Consider the following 23595-nt stretch of genomic DNA (forward strand, 5'->3'; position numbering starts at 1 on the left):
TACAGAAGTCAAATAACTGAATAGCCTGTGGCTGATGAATTCTGGCTCTGATTCAAAGGAAGGAGGTGTTGCTATCTTTCTGTGTTTCTCCCTCACTTTCGTTCTCTGTCCTCCCAGCAGAGAGGAGCTGTATGAAAAGTGATCTCAGCATCAAATGGGTGGAGCCACATAAACAGCTGGCCAATCCCCTTACATTCCTCGGGTGCCACGTCCAAGACCCATGGGTGACATATCCATGACGGACCTCACGCTCCGGCCCCGTCGTTAATCCTCGAGCCAGACGCACCTGGGGGCTGTTGCTGCCTCTAGTTTACTGCTGAGAAGACAGCGGCTCAGAGAGGATGCACCGCAGAAACAGGAGAGCCCCATCTCTTAGCCTTCATGCAGATGATTTTCCCACAAGTCTGGGCAGCATAGCGTCCTCCCATGCATAGGCAGGTCCTCAGGGCAGAGCCTCGCTGGACGGTCTCTTGAAAGCTCATCACTGAGGACAGTACAGCTAGTGGATGGGCGTGCAGATAAATGCTCGAGAAAGAATCCGGTAAATTCTCACTGATCAAAACTTGAAAGTGCCGCAACTCGAGCCATCCAGTTACGAGGACATCACGGAGCGCTTTTTGAGAGGCAACAGAACAACAGCTCTGATGGGTACATCACGGCGGCGGAGTGGACCGTCCTCACCCGCCTACTCAACATTTATGTTAAAAAGCAATCTCCTCTTCTCCTTTACATCTTATTCTATGCCTGAATGGTGTAATGCTTATAAATATCCAGAAATTGAAGGCCGCTATTGGTGTTCTGCCCAGTCTGAGTCATTTGATGAAAGAAGAAAACATCATCAATGGGAAATATGAGATAAAATTGCTCCTGGTCCTTAGTATGTGATTCTAACACACACACACAAACACACACACACACACACAAGTAACTTACATGAGTGTTTCTTTATACTCTTGGTATACACACACACACACACACACAAGTAACTTACATGAGTGTTTCTTTATACTCTTGGTATACACACACACACAAACACACACACACACACACATACACACACACACTTATTTAAGTATATACTTGGGCTTCCCTGGTGGCTCAGATGGTAAAGAATCTGCCTGCAATGAAGGAGACACAGGTTCAATCCCTGAATTGGAAAGATCCCCTGGAGGAGGAAATGGCAACCCACTCCAGTATTCTTGCCTGGAGAATTCCATGGACAGAGGAGCCTGGTGGGCTACAGTCCATGGGGTCGCTGAAAGTTGGACACAACTGAGCAACTTTCACAAGTATATACTTAAATACTTATACTTATTTAAGCTAAGTAAATAAGTATTTATTTATTAGCACCTTTTTTTGTCAGAAAATTTCACAGGCCCTAGGAGCAAAATGACTTCAGAATTTATTCTGCACACTTTTGAGAAGAAATAAAAAGAACAGAAGTGCAACTGACAGTTGGGGAAAGAAGAGACGGATTCCCAAATATTCAGTGATGGCATTCTGACCTCAACTTATTGCTGGTTTGAAGAAGAAATGTAATTTTACTGGCCTTATCTCCTCATCTGTTCTCAGGTTGATACAAAGATACGGCAGGTGGAACCCAACTGTCTCTAAGTCAAGTTTGGAACAAATCTACTGTTGGCTGACATGTTGCCGTGTTACCCTTTTACGAACGTCATGATGGTGGTCACAGACAGACAAGACATCGCGTGGCGTTTCCGAGTCAGTTGCGGGTCCTTTGGGGAGGGGGTCTGTGAAGGAAGGAATGGGACAGTCCTGGCCGAGCCTTCAGGGCTTCGTAGGTAGCAGGAGACCCCCAAGCAAACAAAGCCTGGGTGCCAACGCAAGGCCACTGCCCGGGCTGGGTGCCCGCCCCGCCCAGCACTGTACCTGTACAGATGAAACTGGAGAGGCCCCCGTAGATGACTTCGTCATTGTCAGGCAATATGAACGGACACCGCGTCTGAACCTCCAAACAGTATTGCTTGCAGGGGATCGTCTTTCTGCAGTTCAGCTGCGCAACTTCAAAGTACTGGGAACACAGCCAGGCTTTGTAGACGATCTGAAACAGAGAAGAATCAGAAATAGGGTGGGATGACAACAGTTCTGACCAATGGAGGACACGCTGTCCTGGGAGAAGCATGCTGGGGCTTCGAGTGGCTCCTGAGAAGACGCGCACTTGGAGAAAGCCTATGACACGAGGCCAGCTGCAGACGACGTCTTGGCAGCAGCGAAACGCTGTTTACGGAGCCCTTCGGAGGACGCAACAGGTGACGGGCTGTTGGTGCGCGTGCTAAGTCACCGCAGTCATGTCCGACTCTTTGCGGCCCCTCATGCTCCTCTGTCCATGGGATTCTCCAGGCAAGACTACTGGAGTGGGTTGCCCTGCCCTCCTCCCAGGGATCTTCCCCACTCAGGGATCCTACCCACATCTCTTGCATCTCCTGCATTGGCAGGCAGGTTCTTTACCACTAGGGCCACGTGGGAAGCCCCATCTCAAATGAAAAAGTGTGAAGTTGAGCAGGACCTGAAGTTTTAAAAATCCAGTGATAGACAAGAAAGGAAACAATTGTGTGGATCCACTGGGGTTATTTACTGCAGGTGTGAGGTGCTGGGCCCTGCAGCTGTTCATTCGCTCGGTCGTGTCCGACTCTTTGAGACCCCAAGGACTGCAGCACACCAGGCCTCCCTGTCCCTCACCAACTCCCTGGAGTTTGCTCAAGTCTGTGTCCATTGCATCGGTGATGCCATTTCTTTTACATGAGGACATTTTTTTTTTATATAAAAGGACAAAAAAATGTTTTGTTTTGTTTGTAAGAAGGTGATGCTTTTTTGAACTGTGGTGTTGGAGAAGACTCAAGAAACCCTTGGACGGCAAGGAGATCCAACTGGTCCACCCTAAAGGAAATCAACCCTGAATATTCTTTGGAAGGACTGATGCTGAAGCTGAAACACCAATACTTTGGCCACCTGATGCGAAGAACTAACTCATTGGAAAAGACCCTGATACTGGGAAAGATTGAGGGCAGGAGGAGAAGGGGATGACAGAGGATGAGATGGTTGGATGGCATCACTGACTCAATGGACATGAGTCTGAGGAAACTCTTGGACAGGTGATGGACAGGGAGGCCTGCCGTGCTGCAGTCCGTGAGGTCACAAAGAGTGGGGTCGACTGAGTGACTGTACTGAACTGAACTGAGCTGATGCTTTCTTGTATAAAAGGGCCAGAGCCCTGCAGACGACGGCTATTCCCACCACAGACACGAGGTGGCGCTGAGTCCCCGGCAACGAGGATGCCCTGGTTTGAGCTTGAACTCCAGGGCCCTGGGCGGACAGCGGTGGGCCTTGACATTCATGTCTCACATCGGAGACACTAAGGATCTCTCCGTCCGAAAACCCGGAAACACCCAGCCTAAATCAGATAGCTTGCATTCGTGCTGTGGTGAGGAGGAGGAGTTAGGACCGCTCATCAGATCCTGGACCTTCAGCCTTTGTGATCGGCATGAATATTTGATGAGTATTTGCTTAACTTAATGACATGTGAAAGGGCTATGATCTCATCTAACCCTCTGTCGTTCATAGGTATTTCGGAAAACAAATGTTGAAAAACAAAAACAGGCTTTTCTGTATTTTAAGGGAACAAACTGAACCTGCTGCTGCTGCTGCTAAATCGCTTCAGTCATGTCCGACTCCTAAGTCTCAATAAAACGATGACAAAGTATCCCACCGTACCCACGGCTGTGACTCAGGTGTTTCCCTGATGCTTGGTTCTATTCTTCTGTTTTCAGAGTTAATGCTATTCAGGTAAGATTTTGCTGCCTATGTCCTACCTGGAAAAGTGGGTGGTTTGCAGTTAAATGTACACTGAGAGATTATAAACACCAGACAATACTAGCAAGAATAATAGGAAGTGTGTCTCACACTCTGGTCTAAGCAGCTGACATACATTTTTCCCCCATGTAATTCTCAGCACATGCATTAGCCCAGGGATAATAATCAACAATAGAAATAAGTGGACAACCCAGAATCCAAACAGAATCTAGGTAACTCTTGCCAATATCTGTAAGGAGGATTCTTGTGTCAGGAAAAGGAGAGAGAAATAAATGGCTCTGAGACACTTTCCAATGCTGCCCTTTAAGAATTTTTTGAGGGGTGGGCGTTGAGAAAGTTAGGTGTTTTCTGGTGGCACAAAACCAGAAACCAGGGAGATCCAATCAGGCAATCCTAAAGGAAATCAACCCTGAATATTCATTGGAAGGACTGATGCTGAAGCTGAAGCTCCAGTACTTTGTCCACCTGAGGCGAAGAGCTGACTCATTTGAAAAGACCCTGATGCTGGGGAAGATTGAAGGCAGGAGGAGAAGGGGACGACAGAGGATGAGATGGTTGGATGGCATCACTGATTCAACGGACATGAGTTTGAGTAAACTCCCGAAGTTGGTGATGGACAGGGAGGCCTGGTGTGCTGCAGCCCTTGGGGTCACAAGAAGTCGGACAGGACTTAGAGACTAACAACAGAGGGATTTTCAGACAGAAGCCCATGATGAAACATGAATACACTTGTCTTCCTTCGTAAGAACACCGTAGTATATAAGGAAGGCCAGAAATCTTTTTTGTAACAGTTTAGCCTTCTCCTACAGTGACATACAGGATCATCGCTTTTCTAGGTGTCACTGAATAGTATAAATGGCTCTGTGATGCTAAAGAATAATTTGGGGAAGGAACAAAAAGAGAGTTAAGGTCTCCTGGTGATAAACGGACGGTTAAACTACCTTTAACCCCCTTCCCCTGGAGGGTTTGCACTTCCTCTCTCCCCGGAAGCAGTTTCGTTGCTAGGTAACTATGCTCCAGGACAGCCCTCCCCCACCCCACTGCGCGCTCCCCGCCTTGGAAATCATGGCTGAGTGTACCACTTGGCCTGACAGCGCCCGGCCTGCAGGCACCAGGAAACATGCTCCAGTTACAGTCCAGACAAGGAACAGATGAACTAGACTAGACTGCCAGAGGGGTCCGCGTAAGAAGGACGTTTGCACTTAAGCAGTTGCATACCAGTTTTCTCTTTTTCTCCCAGAGCATTTTCTCATTTGTTATTTTCCCCTATGAAACCCTTGAGACAGTTTTGGGAAATAGTCTACAAATAAAGAACCCGATTATAGAGAGATTATCGTAGCAACTGCATGGAGTTCAGGCCAGCACTCCCATCCTGGGCCCCCGGGCAGCTAGGACGCTTCTGAGAAGTGGAAAGTGAGGATGACAAGGCAGGGGCCGGGTCTCTGGAGCCCCCGAGGGGAGGAGGGCAGTTCAGAGGGGAAAGGTCCTACGGAACGCCCACCTGAGCCCCTCATTTTGAAGTGAGAAGGGGGGCTGGGAAAGATCACGGTTGACGGCAACCCCCAATCCCTGTCCTCCCGGGCGGTGTTCTAATAACTCAGCACATTGTTGGAGGAGGCATCCACTGATCCAGTCGTAACCTTTTTTTTTTTTTTTGGCAAGTCACTCCATCCCAGACCCGCACTTTCTTGTCTTCCCTTGCAACTCTGTGCTGTGGGCTGTAGCGAGCACCCCTGCCCCGCTCCCATCTCTGGCTGATCGCTGGGTCTTCCCTGTACCAGCATCACTTTACACATCGCCTCGGTTACTGGGGCCTATTGGATGGTGCGAGGCGAGGAGGGGGCCCCAGGGAACTGTGGTCCACTTGACTCTTAGATGAATTTACTTATTACTTTTTTAAAGATGATTCTTAGTTCTCATAAAAAGTTCTGGCTGTAACTGGCAGGAGGCAGGAACATGGTTGAGAGGAAATCCCCGGAGACGGACTGAGTCGAGAGGCGTCTGTTTCCCGAAGGTGGGACGTGAGGTTAAGCCGCGGGACTCTGGTAGGGGCGCTTTGTGTGGGTCGCGGGAGGAGCCAGAAACAGCCACCATTCTTTTCCCTACAACTTGTGTCATGGTTTTCAGCCTCATCCTTGCACGTGAGGTCAGCGCACACTAGGTCCTGATTCTGGGAGGTCCCATGACCTGGGCTTATCTCCTGGAGAGCCTGTCACAAAACACCCAAGACTTGTATTTTTGCCCCATGGGGCTTAGAGTTTCATTTAAGTATACTTGTCTCCATCCTCCAAAATCTATATCCACGTTTTAGAGCAAGGAACCAATTTATATTGCAAATACATGTTAGCAGGCTGAAAAAAATAATGCCGGTCACAATTTTTCATTATGAAGAAAATGTCAGGTATGGAAAGGGGTCGCCATTCTCACCTTAGAGGACAGCTTCTTTCTCTCCCCTTTCCCGTGAGTGTTACTAAGGGCTGGCTCTTTTTCCACGGGTAGCCTGTGTTGATGCATTTTATGAGCTCCTTTGCTGTCATCTCTCATGCGTGTGTGGCCTGTGTTTTGAGCGTGTGGGGTGGGTGCGGGGGGAAATAATTGGTTATGCAAGCATAGTCTGCCACAGTGACAGCCTCCGGCTAATGCACTTTGATGCGCCAGGCATGTTGTTACAATTCTAAGTGGAGGAGAAAGTCAGAATACATCTTCACATTCATATGTCTGAATGTCTTTCGTCTAAATCTGTGTCAGTGTCTGGCTAAAGCACAGGCTGCCCCCAGAGACTGGAAAGACTGCCGTGCTTTAAGAGGAAAACAAAAAAACAAACCCTGCCTGCAGGTTGAGCCAAGTCCCCCTCCTCCGACGATGCTCCGAGACGGGCAGCCTAAGGAGACAGGCTCCTTGATCCGCCGGAGATTCAGAGTGTCAGAGAGCACACCTCGTCCTGCTGTGTCTTGGCTCCATCTCTGAAATAAAATGCAAATGCCTTCCTGTTTTCTCTTGGTGACCCACTTTGCGGATCTTGTTATGACACTTGATCTAATCCCCTGAACTTCAGAACGACGGCCCTAGCTTCCCGGCGCTGCCCTAGGTTTGCAAGCCCAGAGCCCTGGGCGCAGTCCCTTCAGGGGAGGGCATGGGTGAGGGATGAAAAGGCAGGCCCGGCCTGGCCCGTCTGCCCGTCAGGGGTGGTACCTGGAGGTCCACAGACCCTCGACGGGCAATGATAACAAGAGGAGAATCCACTCTGGGAGCTTCCTGGACTAGAGGATGCGCCCAACCGGTGATGATCTCGGTGACAAAGGAAACCAGAGAAGGATCAGCAGTGTGTCCACGGTCTGGGGAACACGGGGCCAGCTGGCTGCTGCTTTCCCTCCTTCCACCATCAATAGACGCCTGCGCTGTCTGAGACAATGCCGTCCTGGCCACATCTTATCTCCTCCCCTCATCTCACTACATTTTGGTGTCAGCCCGAACCACCGTCCGGAGAGTTGCTCTTTCTAAGCAATCTGGCCTCTCTGATGACAAACCCAGCTGCTAAAATGGGCTGTTTTCTTATTTGCCCTCGTGGCAGCAATGATTGACCCTGATTAAGAAACTATTTCTTGAAATGCTGGGCCCCTGATCACGAGAATCCTATCCATCCTGGGCTTCTTCCTGCTCCGCCAGTCAGCACAGCCTCGGTTGTTTCGCTGTAACTGTCGTTTCCCCGTGTCGGTGCGCCCTGGGCTTCTGTTCTAAACTTTCTAATGCACGGTCTTTCAGGTAAATCGCCCACTCTCAGGACTCAGCTGTGGTCTTTAAAACACGGAAGCCTAAATCTGTATTTCCAGGGCACCCCTTTCTCCTCTCTCTCTCTTATCTGCTCTGTCTACAAGCTGCGTTCTCTGTGTCTCTGGGTCCACGCTCTTTAGCATCTTAGCTTCTGCAAGTCCAGAGTGGAATCCAGCATCTGATCTTCAAAGAGAAATGAGACGTGAGAAATCTGGGGGTCACCCAGTGCCCCTTCTGCTCTCTTCCACAGCCACTTTACCCAGGCTCTTTGGCTCAGGGCCTGCGAGCCTGCTTCCTGAGTACCAAGTCTGCCAACCTCTGGATTTCGGTTGGCACTGTTGTTCCAGCCATTCCCCTTACTAGCCTAGCAACATCGCATCCACGGACATGCCTTTGTGCTTCAATCATATACGCCCCTACGTGCTGGCCCCCACCCGGCAGTTGGGGTAACCACTGTGAAATGCATCTGGTGGCATCAGCACTCCACTTTACATCACCCGGGGCCTCTCCATGGCACTCAGGGGGAGTTCAAGCTGCACTTGGAGCTTTGCGACCTTGCCCAGATGAGCGCTCCAGTCTCGGACCCTTCCCCCGCCCACCGCAGCCGTGGAGGGTGATGCTCAGGATCAGTGATGCGCCTCATCCCCTGAGACCTTGCACCCTACTCCCCCGTCCACCCCGCGCACACAGCCCTTGGCCTGGGCGGTTCCTACCCATCCTGTGTGATTTCGTCTGTAAACCTTCCTGCCCCCGATCTTAAGCCCACCCCTCTGAAGCTCCTGGAATGTTCTCTTCCTGTGGACTCATGCTAAAGGTGACACCCTGTTTGTCTGCCTCCCTTTCTCAGCTCCCATAATGGGACCTTGTGCACACTTTTATCTTCTTGGTGCCCTGGGTGTACCTGGGAGAAAATGACCGTCCATAGAGTTCTTATTGGAAATTCACACCATGGCCTTCAGGTATGCAGAGTGTATGTATGTGTTTATTCACTCAGTTATATCTGACTCTGTGACCCCATGGACTGTAGCCTGCCAGACTCCTCTGTCCATAGAATTCTCCAGGCAAGAATACTGGAGTGGGTTGCCATTCCCTTCAACAGTGGATCTTCCCGACCCAGGGATTGAACCTGGGTCTCCTGCATTGCAGGCGGATTCTTTACTGTCTGAGCCTTCAAGGAAACCTCCAGGTGTCCATTGTACTCTCTGGCTATTTGGTTAGTGTGAGCCAGTCCGCTTGACTCTGTGATCCTGCAGAGAACGGACTCAAACTGTGAACTCTGATGTGCTTCCAAGATATTGAGTCCTATGGATCCCTTTAGAGGTATCAGCAAACTCCCTTATGGGAGGACAAATAAAGCCTATAGAAATAAAAAGTGAAAAGCCTATTTCATGAAATGAATCTCTCTTTCCAAGTGGATACCGTGGTTTGGGTGCTGAGAAACACACGGGGTGGGGTGTAAGCAGAGAAGGATTTCTGCACAAAGGAGGCAAGAGGTGGTCCAATGAGCAGGACTCAGGGAGGCCTGCAGAGCCCCGAGGGAGGGATTTGCTCTGAACTTATCATTTGAGATGGACGAGCTGCTCTGGCTGGGGTTACAGCAAGAAGTGTCCAGAAGTCAGATTACACTAGCCCATCCCTTTCCAAAACAGTTCTATGGCACCTCTAAAATGAATGTTCATAATGGTAGAAGTGGGAGAAGTGAAAGCTCATGTTAGTGACCAGGCTGTAAGGAGTCTTGCCGTGGGCATCGGAGGGGAAGGTCAGGCAGCAAGAACCCAGCGGCGAGTGCTGGGAGTGTGAGGCCAGGGAGTATTCGGAAAAACACCTGATCCTGGAGTGGCTGAACCATCATACCAGCACTTTCTGCTTTATCTGGTGGGGAAAACCAAGAGCGTATTTAGTGTCTCTTCAGGGACGGCTGAGAATTGCCAAAACGTCAGGCAAGGCTTTCCCTTTCTTTATGGACAGCTCTAACGTTGCAGCTGCATTCGCGGTGATGGACTCCTTGAATGAAGGTGCCTTGTCATTTTACACAGCACAAAGGAGCCCTCGAAACCCTGAGTCTTGGACCGTAGATGGAGCTTTAAAGATGATGTGCATGGCGTAACTTTGGAAAAATTCAGGGGTGTAGTGAACAAGAGGACACAGGGGATATGCTCAGCATTTTAATAACACTGTAGGTCCAAGATAGTAAACAAGTCTATTGAAAAATAAAAAAAAAGGAAAGAAGTCCTTTAATGGAAACCACCTCTGCATGTCGGCCATGGGTGGACATAACAGCAGCTTTCTCAACAGCCTTTTCGAGGTCAGAAAAGGAAGGGGTCAAATGACAGCTTCTTCTGTAGACTCTCAGCCAGTCAATACCTTGAAAATGTGGCAGTATTATGTCCCATGGTCCTCTAGTTATACCCTGCATTTAACGAGGTCTTTATTAACTCCCATCAAAGTGCCAATGATCCCATTAGAATTTATAGCTTTAAAAAGACAGCTAGGAAACACTTCGACATAAATTCAGTCTGGAGTCCCAAAGTTAAGTGAGTTGAGAATGTTGAAATGGATTAAAAATTTGGGAATTCAACTTTTTGAAGAAGGAAATGGAAGTAAGTCTGTAGATAAATCTGAAACTAGCTTTAAGCATGGTAAGGATAATGCATTCATCAAGGAAACGGGAGTTAGTACAATAGACTCTCCTTATATTATAGGAGTCGCATACAAATTCATGGAGCAGTTGATTAATAAATGAATGTTGTAACCAGAATCTAGAGCATGTCTAGAAAATATCAGTGCATTCAGTAGAACTTTTATAGGTAACCAATACACTAACTAAAAAATGCAGATGTATTCTTTTTTTCACAAAACTAAATAGAATGGGATACACTATAACTCCTTCACTTAATGGAAACACATAATAAAAGTCTAAAGAAAATCAAGGCATAATTTTATAATAGACCCCAAAGTGAAATATGGAAAACTTGCAGTAATAAAGTAAAATGAGTTATCTAGCAATCTGATCATTTTACATAGCCTTGGACTATAATGCTAGCATATAAAATGCCCGGGGTATACATCTAAGTTTTCTACTTCTTTGCAGTATTGTCAAGACATTTCTGATGAATAATACATGGTAACAAATCCTTTATGATATCAGAGGCATGTGCTATGCTGTGCTAAGTTGCTTCAGTCGTGTCCAACCCTTTGAGACTCCATGGACTGTGCCCGCCAGGCTCCTCTGTCCATGGGATTCTCCAGGCAAGAATACTGGAGTGGGTTGCCATTTCCTTCTCCAGAGGGTCTTCCCAACTCAGGGATTGAACTCACGTCTCTTCCATCTCCTGCATTGGCAGGTGGGTTCTTTACCATCAGAGCCACCTGGGAAGCCCAGTAGAGCCACAGGGGTTGTCGATTAAAACAATAATAATGTCTTTGCCCCTCGGTTGAATGGACGCTGCGTTCTTTATTTTTCCCATGGGTGAGAAGCAGCACTTCCGGTCCTTTGTCATCAAGTCCAAGCTCAACAGCGCTCATTGTGGTTCTCTGCTTTATTCTGGCAGGTCCTGTTCTGAGGACCAGGAACAGGGGAGATGACAGCTCCTTGTGGAGATGACGATGCCCACGCCAGTGTCTTAGGGGTGCAGCAGTGTGGCCTGTCACGTGGCCCTTGAGACAAGCCGTTTATTGACACGTGGTCCTTAGCTAACAGGATCACAGCCAGATAAGTGCCAGCGAGCCTGTCAGAAATTAGAGCTTTAAAGAGTGACAGACTGAGCACTCCACAACTCTCATTAGAATAGAGATGCAGCCTGTTATCACGACGTGGGAGGAGCCGACTGGTGGCTTTTTTGAATTAATTTTGCTTTACATTGTTGTGTTGGTTTCTGTTGTACAGCAAAGGGAATTGGCCACCCATCTGGATCCTTCCCAGTCAGGTCAGTGCAGAGCCCTGAGCAGGGTTCCCTGTGCTGCACAGGAGGTGAGCATTAGTTACCTATTTCACGCACAGTATCGGCAGTGTACATGCTGGGAGGCTGCAACTGACACAGGAGCTGACTGGTTGCTTCCAGCCTTGGCTTCAAAGGTATCGTTCGATCCGTCCATTAATCCACATCTATTTATTGAGAGTCACCTATCGGCCTGGCTGTAGGGAATTCCCACCAGGGGTGGAGGGTGTCTTGAAAGCTTCGTGATGAGACATTTTCCCTGGCACCAAGCATAGTATTGTTAAAGAAAACCAGGGAAGACATGGTGGCCCGTGTGCCACCAGGAGGTGCTTTGGTTTGGAGAAAGCAGCGATGAGTGGTGTCTGATCCTCAGCCTTTCCTGGTGGGGGGTCTTGCCTCCACGTTGGCTGCTGACTGATCAGGGCAGAGAGTTGTTGAAGGCTGGATCGGCTGTGGCAATGTCTTAAAAGAAGACAAGAGTGAGGTCTGCCACATCAATTGACCCTTCTCTCCACAAACGATCTCTGTGTACCAGGCAATGCTATTTGGCAGCATTTCACCCACAGCAGAACTTCTTTTAAAACTGGAGCCAAACCTCGCAGACCCTGCCACTGCTTTATCAACTAAGCTGATGCAAGATTTTAAGTCTTCTGTTGTCGTTTCAACAGTCTTCACAGCACCTTCAGCAGGAGCAGTTTCTGGATCATGAAGCCACTTTCTTTGCTCACCCATGAGAAGCAGCTACTCATCCTTTCAAGTCTGATCATGAGGTTGTAACAATTCAGCGGTGTCTTCAGGCTCCACTTCTAATCCCAGTTCTCTTGCTGTTTCTACCACATCTGCAGTGACTTCCTCCACTGACATCTTGAACCCCTCAAAGTCATCCATGAGAGCTGGAATCAATTTCTTCCAAACTTCTGTTAATGTCGATAGTTGCATTTTTCCCACAAATCACGACATATTCTTAATGATACCTTGAGAGGTGAATCCTTTCCAGAATCACCATCTAGGTCAGCAATAGCCTTACAAAATGAATTTCTTAAATAATGGGACTTAAAAGTTGAAGTTCCTCCTTGATTCACAGGCAGAAGAATAGATGTTGTGTTAACAGGTATGAAAGCAACACGAATCTTATTGTCCAGCCCCATCAGAGTTCTCCATTAGGTGCATTACGAATGAGTAGTAATATTTTGAAAGGAATATATTTTTTTCTGTGCATTGGGTCTCAAGAGTGGGTTTAAAATAGTAAACCATGTTGCCAGTAGATGTGCTGACATCCAGGCTTTTTCATTCATTAATAGAGCACAGGAAGAGTTCAGTTCAATTCAGTCACTCAGTCGTGTTCCACTCTGCAATCCCGTGGACTGCAGCATGCCAGGCCTCCCTGTCCATCACCAACTCCTGGAGCTTGCTCAAAATCATGTCCATTGAGTCAGTGATGCCATCCAACCATCTCATCCTCTGTCGTCCCCTTCTCCTCCTGCCTTCAATCTTTCCCAGCATCAGGGTCTTTTCCAATGAGTCAGTTCTTCGCATCAGGTGGCCAAAGTATTGGCGTTTCAGCTTCAGCATCAATCCTTCCAATAAATATTCAGGACTAATTTCCCTTAGGATGGACTGCCTGGATCTCCTTGCAGTCCAAGGGACTCTCAAGAGTCTTCTCCAACACCACAGTTCAAAAGCATCAATTCTTCAGTGCTCAGCTTTCTTTATATAGTCCAACTCTCACATCCATACATGACTAGTGGAAAAACCATAGTTTTGACTAGATGGACTTTGTTGGCAAAGTAATGTCTCTGCTTTTTAATATGCTGTCTAGGTTGGTCGTAGCTTTTCTTCCAAGGAGCAAGCATCTTTTAATTTCATGGCTGCAGTCACCATCTGCAGTGATTTTGGAGCCCCCAAAAAGTCTCTCCCCATTTCCATTGTTTTTCCAGGAAGGGCAGTTCAGCATAAGTCTTAAGGGTCATGGCATTTTCAAAATGATAAATGAGTACTGGCTTCAATTTGAAGCCACCAGCTGCATTGGTCCCTGACAAGAGGGGCAGCCTGTCCTTTGAAGCAAGGCATTGACTTCTCCTCTCCAGCTATGGAAATCCTAGATACCTATAGGTGTCTTCCTACAGAAGGCTGTTTTGTCTGCATTGAAAATCTGTTGTTTGGTGCAACCACTTTTATTAATACTCTGAGCAAGATCTTCTAGAAATACTGCAGCTTCTACTTTAACATTTTCTGCTTCATCTTGAACTTTTGTGTTATGGCTACCGCTTCTTTCCCTAAACATCATGAAGCAACACCTTCTGCAGCTCTCAGCTTTTTCCTCTGCAGCTTCCTCTCTCACTCAGCCTTTTACAGTTGAAAAGAGCTGGGGCCTTCCGGAAGAGGTTTTGGTTTATGGGAATGTTGTGGCCAGTCTGACCTCTCTAGACCACTAAATCTTTCTCCACATCAGCAGTAAGGCTGTTTCACATTCTTATCATTGGTGTGTTCACTGGAGGAGCATTTTTAATTTCCTTTGAGAACCTTCCATTTGACATCCACAGCCTGCCTAGCTGTTTGGCACAAGAGGCCTAGGATTCAGCCTGTCTCAGCTTTCGACATACCTTCCTCACTAAGCTTAATTATTTCTAGCTTTCGATTTACGGTGAGAGATACGTGACTCTTCCTTTCATCTGAACACGTAGAGGCCATTCTGGGGTTATTAATTGGCCTAATTTCAATATTGCTGCTTCAAGTAAGACCTGAGGAGAGGGAGGGAGGGGGGTGGCCTGTCAGTGCTGCCGTCAGAACCCGCGCAAACTCTGTCGGTTAATTTGGTCATCTTCTATGGCAGGGACCGTGGGTCCCCGAAACAGTTATGATGATAACATCAAAGGTCACTGATCATAGATCGCCGTAACAGATATCATAGTAATGAAAACTTATTAGACTTACCAACATGTGACAGATGCTGTTGGAAAAATGGTGCCAACAGACCCAAGAGACCAGGGTTGCCACAAACGTTCAATTCATAAAAAACACTCAAAGGAAGCAAATGCCGTAAAACCGAGGTATGCCTGTGCTCAGCTCCTCACCTAGGTATCAAAGCCTTGCCTACGTCAGGTGAGTGCGCTTGTTCCAGTTTCATGAGGTGAAAATTACGATTCAGAGAATTTCATCAATGCCCAAGTCCCACGGGCAGAGAACACAGCCAAGGCTGGCTGAGTTCAGGCCACCTTACCCTGCACTCCTGCCCTGAACAAAATGTGCTCTGTTGTACCCCACAGACCTCCAGTGTAAAGAAAACACTAACTTCTGAGAGTTTATGTAGGTTGTTCCTGGGTCTTCTGGGGATAGGCATTGGAGATTTGAACGTTTTTAATGCTTTGTACTTTGTTTCATCTCAAGAAGATACTTCAGCAACTGCTATGCATTTTCCTCTATAGTGAAAGATTTTCAGTAGAGCGAAGGATCGCAATGTTTGTGATCTTATTAACACACGCTCGTAACTCCAAGCACCGGTGACATGAGAATGCCGTTGTTAATCAGAAAAGAGTCAGGATTACGTCTGCAAACAGCTGCGCTATGTGCTCAGTCGTGCGCATCCCCTGCCTGTCAGTGAAGCTAACAGCCACCACCAACCAAATCAGGAAGTTGCTTTTCCTAGCCCTGGCCCTCAATCCTGCTCTTTCTCTCGCTCCTTCTCTATTTCTCCTGTGAACATTTATTCGACTATTAAATTACATAGAATGGACACCAAAATTATTTATCTTTGAAACTGCACTTGATAAACATTTTCACTATGTCCATTTAAAATCTGAATATATTTCCCTTTCATAGATATTTACTTATAAAGTGTTCTGGCACAGACACAGAGACATATACACTGACACAGAGACATACACAGAGACATGCACATGGATACACATACACACAGAAAGCACACACATTTCTGTACAGTTGGCCAGATTTCATTATCTCATCAAGGAAAAAACATCTCCTGCCTTTCCTTACAATGGACTTAGAACTGAGCTATCCATTCCAAGTTAAAAATAAAAACACCTGACTACTTTCCACAGCCATGCACCCTCCTTATGCTTTTTTCCTCTGGGTAGAATTATGACTCCAAGGGCCTTTAGAACATTTAGTTCCCTTCATGAAGGTTGTTTTCTTGAGAGTCAGTGAGTGGGGAGGAGGACGATTTATCGGAGTGAATGCCTTCGTTTAAACACACACCAAGACCAAAGTAACCGACTGGAGGGGAGACGTTGGGTGAGAAAGATCAGAAAGCAGTGCTATTTGTGTGATATCAAGTCCAGAAATCAAGAAATCCTGTCAAAATTATAGTTCGATTTTATTCCTTACAGTTTAACATGTTCTTGATTGTTTAAAGTCAGTTTCAACCAGAAAATGTATGCTGTTACAAGAGCGAAACAAGGCTAATTGCATATTTATTGGAATTTGTTAACATTTAGATGGAAATTGCTTCTGTCTGGTGAAAAATTATCCAATAACCTGCTTCTTTCCCATAGTTCCCATGTGAGAGGTCATTTACTCGCTGTGGAACAAGGTGCGTAGGTGACAAAACATAAGGTCCCGACGGTTGGAATTCAAATCCAACCATCTGAAAAAACCATCAGTTTCCTGCTATAAATTTGAAGAGATATAATGATGTTTACAGCAAATTGGTGATTTCAGATCAGATAAAAACAGCATCTTATGAAACACGAAGTTGATAAGCACAGACACGTACACAGCACTTGTTTGTGCTCAGTCACTCAGGTTTGCGACCCACTAAGGCTTCCCTGGTGGCTCAGATGGGAAAACGTCTGCCTGCAATGGGGGAGACCTGCATTCAATCCCTGGGTCGGGAAGATTCCCTGGAGAAGGAAATGGCAACCCGCTCCAATACCCTTGCCTGGAAAAACCCATGGACAGAGGAGCCTGACAGGCTATAGTCCACAGGGTCGCAAAGAGTTGGGCACAACTGAGCAACTTCACTTTCACTTTTGCATCCCACTGGACTGTAGCCTGCTGGACTCCTCTGCCCATGGCACTCTCCAGGCAAGAATACTGGAGTGGGTTGCCACTTCCTTCTCCAGGGGATCTTCCTGACCCAGGGATCGAACCCGGGTCTCCTGCAGCTCCTGCATTGCAGGCAGATTCTTTACTGCTGAGCCACGCATACACCAGAAGCTGTTGATAAAAGTATTACTTGATCCTCTCAAGAAACCCCCCAAAATAAATAACAGTATTTATCCAATGAGGCCCAGAAAGCTAACTCCCCAACTGAAGTGAGCAAGCTAAGCCAAGGGGCCAGAACTTACACACAGGCTGGCTATTTTCAACTCCCCTGCACCCAGCCATTTAGCTCTGAGACCTCTGTGATGACTGCTAGATATCTATATTCTCAAAAGCATGTGGTCCATTCATCACTGTATATGTTGTATGTAAACATTCTTGTGTTACATCACCTCAGGATATTTCTTTTTGGCCAAATAAAAAGTGTAGATGGAGCAAGCCAACATACCATCGGAACAGGGTAGAAAATTCTCTGAGGTTGTGTATCATTCATCGTCAATTGTTCTCTTCCTGTTTGAGTCCAAGCTCCAGTCCCTCTCTATAAATCTTCCATTTTACAAACCACAGATGCTGTGTACTTCCACACAGACTGTCACTTGTATGTAATATTTTCCTCCAATATTTCTTGTAGAAAAAGAGTGACTGTCTTTCCCTCTAGCAAGCAATGCAGTTGCTCCCAAATCCTGCAGTTCTGACTGGCTGTGAATCAGGCTACACCTGCTTTTGCCTTAATTTCTCCTTAGAGGCTGGTAGTGTTGAAGCAGTCTACCACAGACTAGACTCTTCATTAGAGCTGCACTTTATCTGATATTTGTAGAGGTGCTGGAGAAGATTCTTGAGCCCCTTGGACTGCAAGGAGATCAAGCCAGTGCATCCTAAAGGAAATCAACCCTGAATATTCATTGGAAGGACTGATGCTGAAGCTGAAGCTCCAATACTTTGGCCACCTGATGCGAAGAGCTGACTCATTGGAAAAGACCCTGATGCTGGGAAAGATCGAAGGCGGGAGAAGTGGGTGACAGAGGATGAGATGGTTGGATGGCATCACTGACTCAATGGACATGAGTTTGAGCAAACTCCAGCAGATAGTGAAGGACAGAGCAACCTGGAACGCTGCCATCCATGGGGTCACAAAGAATGGGACACAACTTAGAGACTGAACAATTCTATGTCTAGCACTGTGCCTTGATCTATGAAGAGTTACTGAATGGGTTAATTGTCACAGCTAAAAATGTTCAAGACACAAGGTGTGTAAAAAATCCTTCCAAGAAAGATGTTTGGTAAATACCATGCCTGCCGAGAACATTTAAACATCATTATGAATGGATTTGGGCCTTCTGATCAAATAGTCTTGATGGCCACTCTAAGTTAAAATTTGAGCATGCTGTTTTTCTGAAATGTCTTCTCCATGACATCATTCAAGTTTGCATAGTACTGGTGATTTTTCACGTCTTCATAGACAAGAGTGTAGGTATAAGTGAAACAATCAACATTCCCCCCACAGCCAATACATGCAAGATTTACACGATGAGATTGACAACAGAATGGAAAAGAATACCTAATGGAGAGATAAGAGCCCTTCAAGTGACAAGGATCTGAGAAAAGCTGTGAGCAGTGTCACTTATTATTTGGATGGGTTGAAGAAGGGCATTTATTTGCACTTAGATTACTTATTCGAGTTTCAGTTAGTAATTCCAACTTCACAGGGTTTTAGGAAGGATAAAAAGAACCATATGTATGTAAGGAAATATAAAATACAATAAAATCTAATAAGATTTTGCTAATGTCATGTGTTGGCAAAGACAGCTGTTTCATAATGTAAGCTCTTTATGTATAACACACTGGCAGAAAGAATGGATTGCCTTTTTTTATTGAATATTAACTTGATCATTCCATCAACATCTACAAAGTATTATGTGACGGGCCTGGGCCAGATATATTGGTAAAAACGAGTGGTACCATTGTTTATCAACCTGTATCTTTTTGGTTAATTTGGCTAAACGGTTATATCAATGAAGATTAATCTCAAAGAAGGTTAATGGCAGCTACAACCTATTATTGAGCTTTCCAGGTGGCTCAGTGGTAAAAAAACCCACCTGCCAGTGTAGGAGACACAGAGGAAGTGGGTTTGATCCCTGGGCCAGGAAGCTGCCCTAGAATAGGAAATGGCAACCCACTCCAATATTCTTGCCTGGGAAATCCCACGGACAGAGGAGCCTGGCAGGCTATATAGTTCATGGGGTCTCAAAGAATTGGACAAAAAAAGAAAACGAGTCGGACACAACTGAGCATGCACACACAACAAAGAACTATATGATGGGAAATAGTCATCTAAAATCAATACCAATCATGATGGTGGGGACCGTATGCTGCTGGAGAAGGCCCTCTGTCCCTGGGGACAGGGAATTGTCATCCTGTTGGCCTGGAGATAGAGTGTGGGATCCTTTCTCTTGCTGGGGGACACACAACACCTGCAGCATAATTGGGTACTCAAAGTCTGTTTGTATTTGGAAAGTGCTTTATGTAACTGTTATTATGCATCCAGGGAGGCCTTTAGCTCAGCTGCTAACCTTTGCATCGCATAGTTCAGGGCGAGGAGCCCACAGAGGCTTCGGAGTGCGTGAGAAAGCTGGGGGAAGGCTTGTTTACCAGGGAAAGCAAAGCTTCTCCAGAAAAGGCAGCAGACTGGACCGGTGAATGTCTACAGTTTTATTCCTGGTGTTAAATCAATTCCCCTCGCTGCACCCCGACTCTGGGAGCAGAGATCATTAAGAACACATTCAAGTGCTTAATTAGGTTTTGAAGGAGGTTTCTCCATTAACATTAATTAAGGTCTCCCTGGGCTCCAGGAAGCTCATTTGCCAGGTAGGGGTTTCCCAGGGTCACTCATCTTCCTGTTGCTGCCTCAGCAAAACCATCTTTACTGCCTCAGATTCCAAACTGAGCTTCAAGTCCATGCAAGACAGAAGGAAACGCAAAGGAGCACGATTCCTCTTGGTGATGAGAGATTAGGCTCATTATAGGGAAGGCTTTCCTCTTATGATTTTGCTCTTGAGAAGGAAGCTACTGTTGGTTACCCTGAAAGAATGTGCTGTTGCTAAGTGTCTGGGGCTAAACTGTCTTGAAGAAATGTTAAAGTAAAAGTGAAAGTTGCTCAGTTGTGTCTGACTCTTTGAGACTCCATGGACTATACAGTCCATAGAATTCTCCAGGCCAGAATACTGGAGTGGGTAGCCCTTCCCTTCTCTAGGGGATTTTCCCAACCCAGGGATTGAACCCAGGTCTCTCGCATTGCAGGTGGATTCTTACCAACTGAGCCAAAAGGGAAACCCAAGAAAACTGGAGTGGGTAGCCTCTCTCTTCTCCAGGGGATCTTCCTGGCCCAGGGATCAAACTGGGGTCTTCTGCATTGCAGGTGGATTCTAGAAGCAGGCTTCTATTTCTATGGATAGAAAAAATTTTTCATGAGAGTGTTAATTTTATTAGGTTGAGCCCTAATTGAGCCAAATTTATTAGGTTGAGTCTGGTATTCAACTATTTTGATCTATAAAAATGGCAACTTCATATGGCTCAATCTAATAAACTAGAATGTTTAAATTTTATACGAAGAAGAACTCTACTGTAGCACCAAATCTCTTTTTCTCTCCTTCATCTCTATTCTATATGCCCTTGAATTTCAAAAGCTTTTCTGTATCTATGCCTGTGGACCAGAAGCACAGAATAAGGTCAGCAACTTTATCTCTGGTTGCCTGTTGGCAAAAGGACTTTCAGTCCTTTTTTGTGTGAATATATTGACATTCTTGTATCGACTTTCATAGGTCCATGTGTCTTCTCTTTGGGGTGTTATTTATTTATTTATTTTTGCCCTTCAGTGTGGAAGGAACAGTAGGATGAAGTAGGAAAATTACAAACCTTAAGATGATAAATATTTATTGCATGCCTAGTGGGTATTGAGAGAAATACAAAGGAGACACAAGGAAGAAAAATGAAAGGGCACTAGAGAAAGAGATAAGAACGGGGTGAAAGAGAAAGGTGCCAGCCAGGCTGGGGAGCAGAGGAAAAGAACCATTGAGGGCACCTTAATACCGAGACCCTGTGATGGCTGTGGGTAGTCCTACATTCAAGGGTCTGCAATTTACCAAGTGAAAGCTAAGTAGCGTGTATTTTGAAATGGAAAATCGGCAAATGTAGTTTCTATAAAAATATTTGCCCAGGGCAGCGTAAAGAGGGGATTACAAGAATGAATATGAGATCTAAGGCTGTCCATCCAATACAAAAAATCTTTCAATAACAATCTCCATATTCCTTTGGTTATTTGCATATTTTTGTCTGTGCTAGTCAACTGTCTTTTACCATCTGAATGATCTTAAATGTTAAATAGGTATAATTTGCTGGAAAATAGTGGTCCAGATTGTGGCTTTCTTAATTGTTCACATGATCAGTGTTTTTTTCCCTGCCAAGCTATGTATAACTGTGCATATTTGAAGCTGCATTAATTTTAGACTGCACAAAATTGCCCAGTCTAAAAGGGCATGGAAGAGATCCACATCAGAAAAAAAAATCTATGACCTACGTTTTTCACTTTGCTCCTCAGCATTGCTACAACCAACTACATTTTGTTCTTATTTTGCTCTTTGAGGGCTTTTAGTATAATATACAAAAACAGTTTTGGAGCTGTGCAGAAACATTTCCCCCAAGAGACAGCTGTTAATTTTTGAAGTGATTTTGAGTACCAAAGCTGGTGTGTGCACTTAAAGTGTTCAAGTGTTAGTAGCTCAGTTGTACCTGACTCTTTGCAAGCCCATGGACTGTAGCTGGCCAGGCTCCTCTGTCCACAGGAAATCTCCAGGCAAGAATACTGGAGTGGGTAGCCATTCCCTTTTCCAGGGGATCTTCCTGACCCAGGGATCGAACCCATGTTTCCTGCCTCATAGGTGGATTCTTTAATGTCTGAGCCATGCACTTAAAGAGCAACCCAAAATCATATGTTGTGGCATCAAGGTAGAGGGAAAGGAGAATGGAAAATACTAGGTGCTCTTCAAAAGTCTTTCACATTTTTAGCCTAACTGATGTCTACAGACAGTATCCCTGACAGCATAGGAGTTTTGATGCTTTGTCACATGTGCAAGCAGTCAAACATTTTTAAACAATTTTGTTTTCTTTCATTTTCTAATAATAGAATTCAAAATGGATGGGTATTTCTCAGTTCAATTCAGTTCAGTCGCTCAGTTGTGTCTGGCTCTTTGTGACCCCATGAACTGCAGCATGCCAGGCCTCCCTGTCTATCACCAACTCCCTGAATTCACTCAGACTCACCTCCATCGAGTCAGTGATGCCATCCAGCCATCTCATCCTCTGTAGTCCCCTTCTCCTCCTGCCTCCAATCCCTCCCAGCATCAGAGTCTTTTCCAATGAGTCAACTCTTTGCATGAGGTGGCCAAAGTACAGGAGTTTCAGCTTTAGCATCATTCCTTCCAAAGAAATCCCAGGGCTGATCTCCTTCACAATGGACTGGTTGGATCTCCTTGCAGTTCAAGGGACTCTCAAGAGTCTTCTCCAACACCACAGTTCAAAAGCATCAATTCTTTGGCACTCAGCCTTCTTCACAGTCCAACTCTCACATCCATACATGACCACAGGAAAAACCATAGCCTTGACTAGACGAACCTTAGTTGGCAAAGTAATGTCTCTGCTTTTGAATATGCTATCTAGGTTGGTTATAACTTTCCTTCCAAGGAGTAAGCATCTTTTAATTTCATGGCTGCAGTCACCATCTGCAGTGATTTTGGAGCCCAGAAAAATAAAAGTCTGACACTGTTTCCACTGTTTCCCCATCTATTTGCCATGAAGTGATGGGACCAGATGCCATGATCTTCGTTTTCTGAATGTTGAGCTTTAAGCCAACTTTTTCACTCTCCACTTTCACCTTCATCAAGAGGTTTTTTAGTTCCTCTTCACTTTCTGCCATAAGGGTGGTGTCATCTGCATATCTGAGGTTATTGATATTTCTCCTGGCAATCTTGATTCCAGCTTGTGCTTCTTCCAGTCCAGCGTTTCTCATGATGTACTCTGCATATAAGTTAAATAAGCAGGGTGACAATATACAGCCTTGATGAACTCCTTTTCCTATTTGGAACCAGTCTGTTGTTCCACATTCAGTTCTAACTGTGGCTTCCTGATCTGCATACAGATTTCTCAAGAGGCAGATCAGGTGGTCTGGTATTCCCATCTCTTTCAGAATTTTCCACAGTTTATTGTGATCCACACAGTCAAAGGCTTTGGCATAGTCAATAAAGCAGAAATAGATGTTTTTCTGGAACTCTCTTGCTTTTTCCACCATCCAGCGGATGTTGGCAATTTGATCTCTGGTTCCTCTGCCTTTTCTAAAACCAGCTTGTGTTCTTAGTGTGTCGGAAAAACCATGAAAGTTGGGGCACTGAGCATAAGCAAGGTTGATCGAGCCATTTGATCTAAATTTAACATCTGCAAACAAGGCCTGGGAAGAATGCAGTGACCTGTACGTCAGTCCTCCAAAGCACAGCTTGACCTCCTTGGCAGTAAGCATTTACAGAAGCACTTGGAAACAAAGCCAAGAGAGTGAGATGGGTGAGGGCAGGCCCTCCATTCCCACCGTCGTGCCGGGTATCCACATTAGAGGACTGACAGGTGGAAAGTTCAAAAGAAGGGGAACCGTGGCGCTCGACAGGACAGGAGGGCGCTCTCGCCATAAGAAGGCTGCCTTGACTGTGGTCTTCTCGACAGTCAGATGGTATCCTCCACGTTGTAGAGAGTTGTAGAGATCTCAGATGCACGAGAGTGGGGAAACAGCAATATAGTCTTATAGGTTCCTTCCGCCTCTAAGCTGCTGCTGCTGCTAAGTCGCTTCAGTCAAGTCCGACTCTGAGCGACCCCATAGATGGCAGCCCACCAGGCTCCACCGTCCCTGGGATTCTCCAGGCAAGAACACTGGAGTGGGTTGCCATTTCCTTCTCCA

The 23595-nt window shown here is 46.0% G+C and overlaps 1 protein-coding gene across 1 annotated transcript in view; it reads right to left on the bottom strand.

Moving 5' to 3' along the window:
- The window catches only part of NALF1 (NALCN channel auxiliary factor 1), a 614124-nt gene that overhangs the window by 25473 nt on the left and 565056 nt on the right, over positions 1 to 23595 (bottom strand). Inside the window, exon 2 of the mRNA XM_055542993.1 lies at positions 1891 to 2062. Within this exon, the coding sequence (XP_055398968.1) occupies positions 1891 to 2062 (172 nt within the window). The remainder of the gene's footprint in view (positions 1 to 1890; positions 2063 to 23595) is intronic.

The sequence above is a fragment of the Bubalus kerabau genome, chromosome 12 (assembly GCF_029407905.1).
Source record: "Bubalus kerabau isolate K-KA32 ecotype Philippines breed swamp buffalo chromosome 12, PCC_UOA_SB_1v2, whole genome shotgun sequence".
Classification (NCBI taxonomy): domain Eukaryota; kingdom Metazoa; phylum Chordata; class Mammalia; order Artiodactyla; family Bovidae; genus Bubalus; species Bubalus kerabau.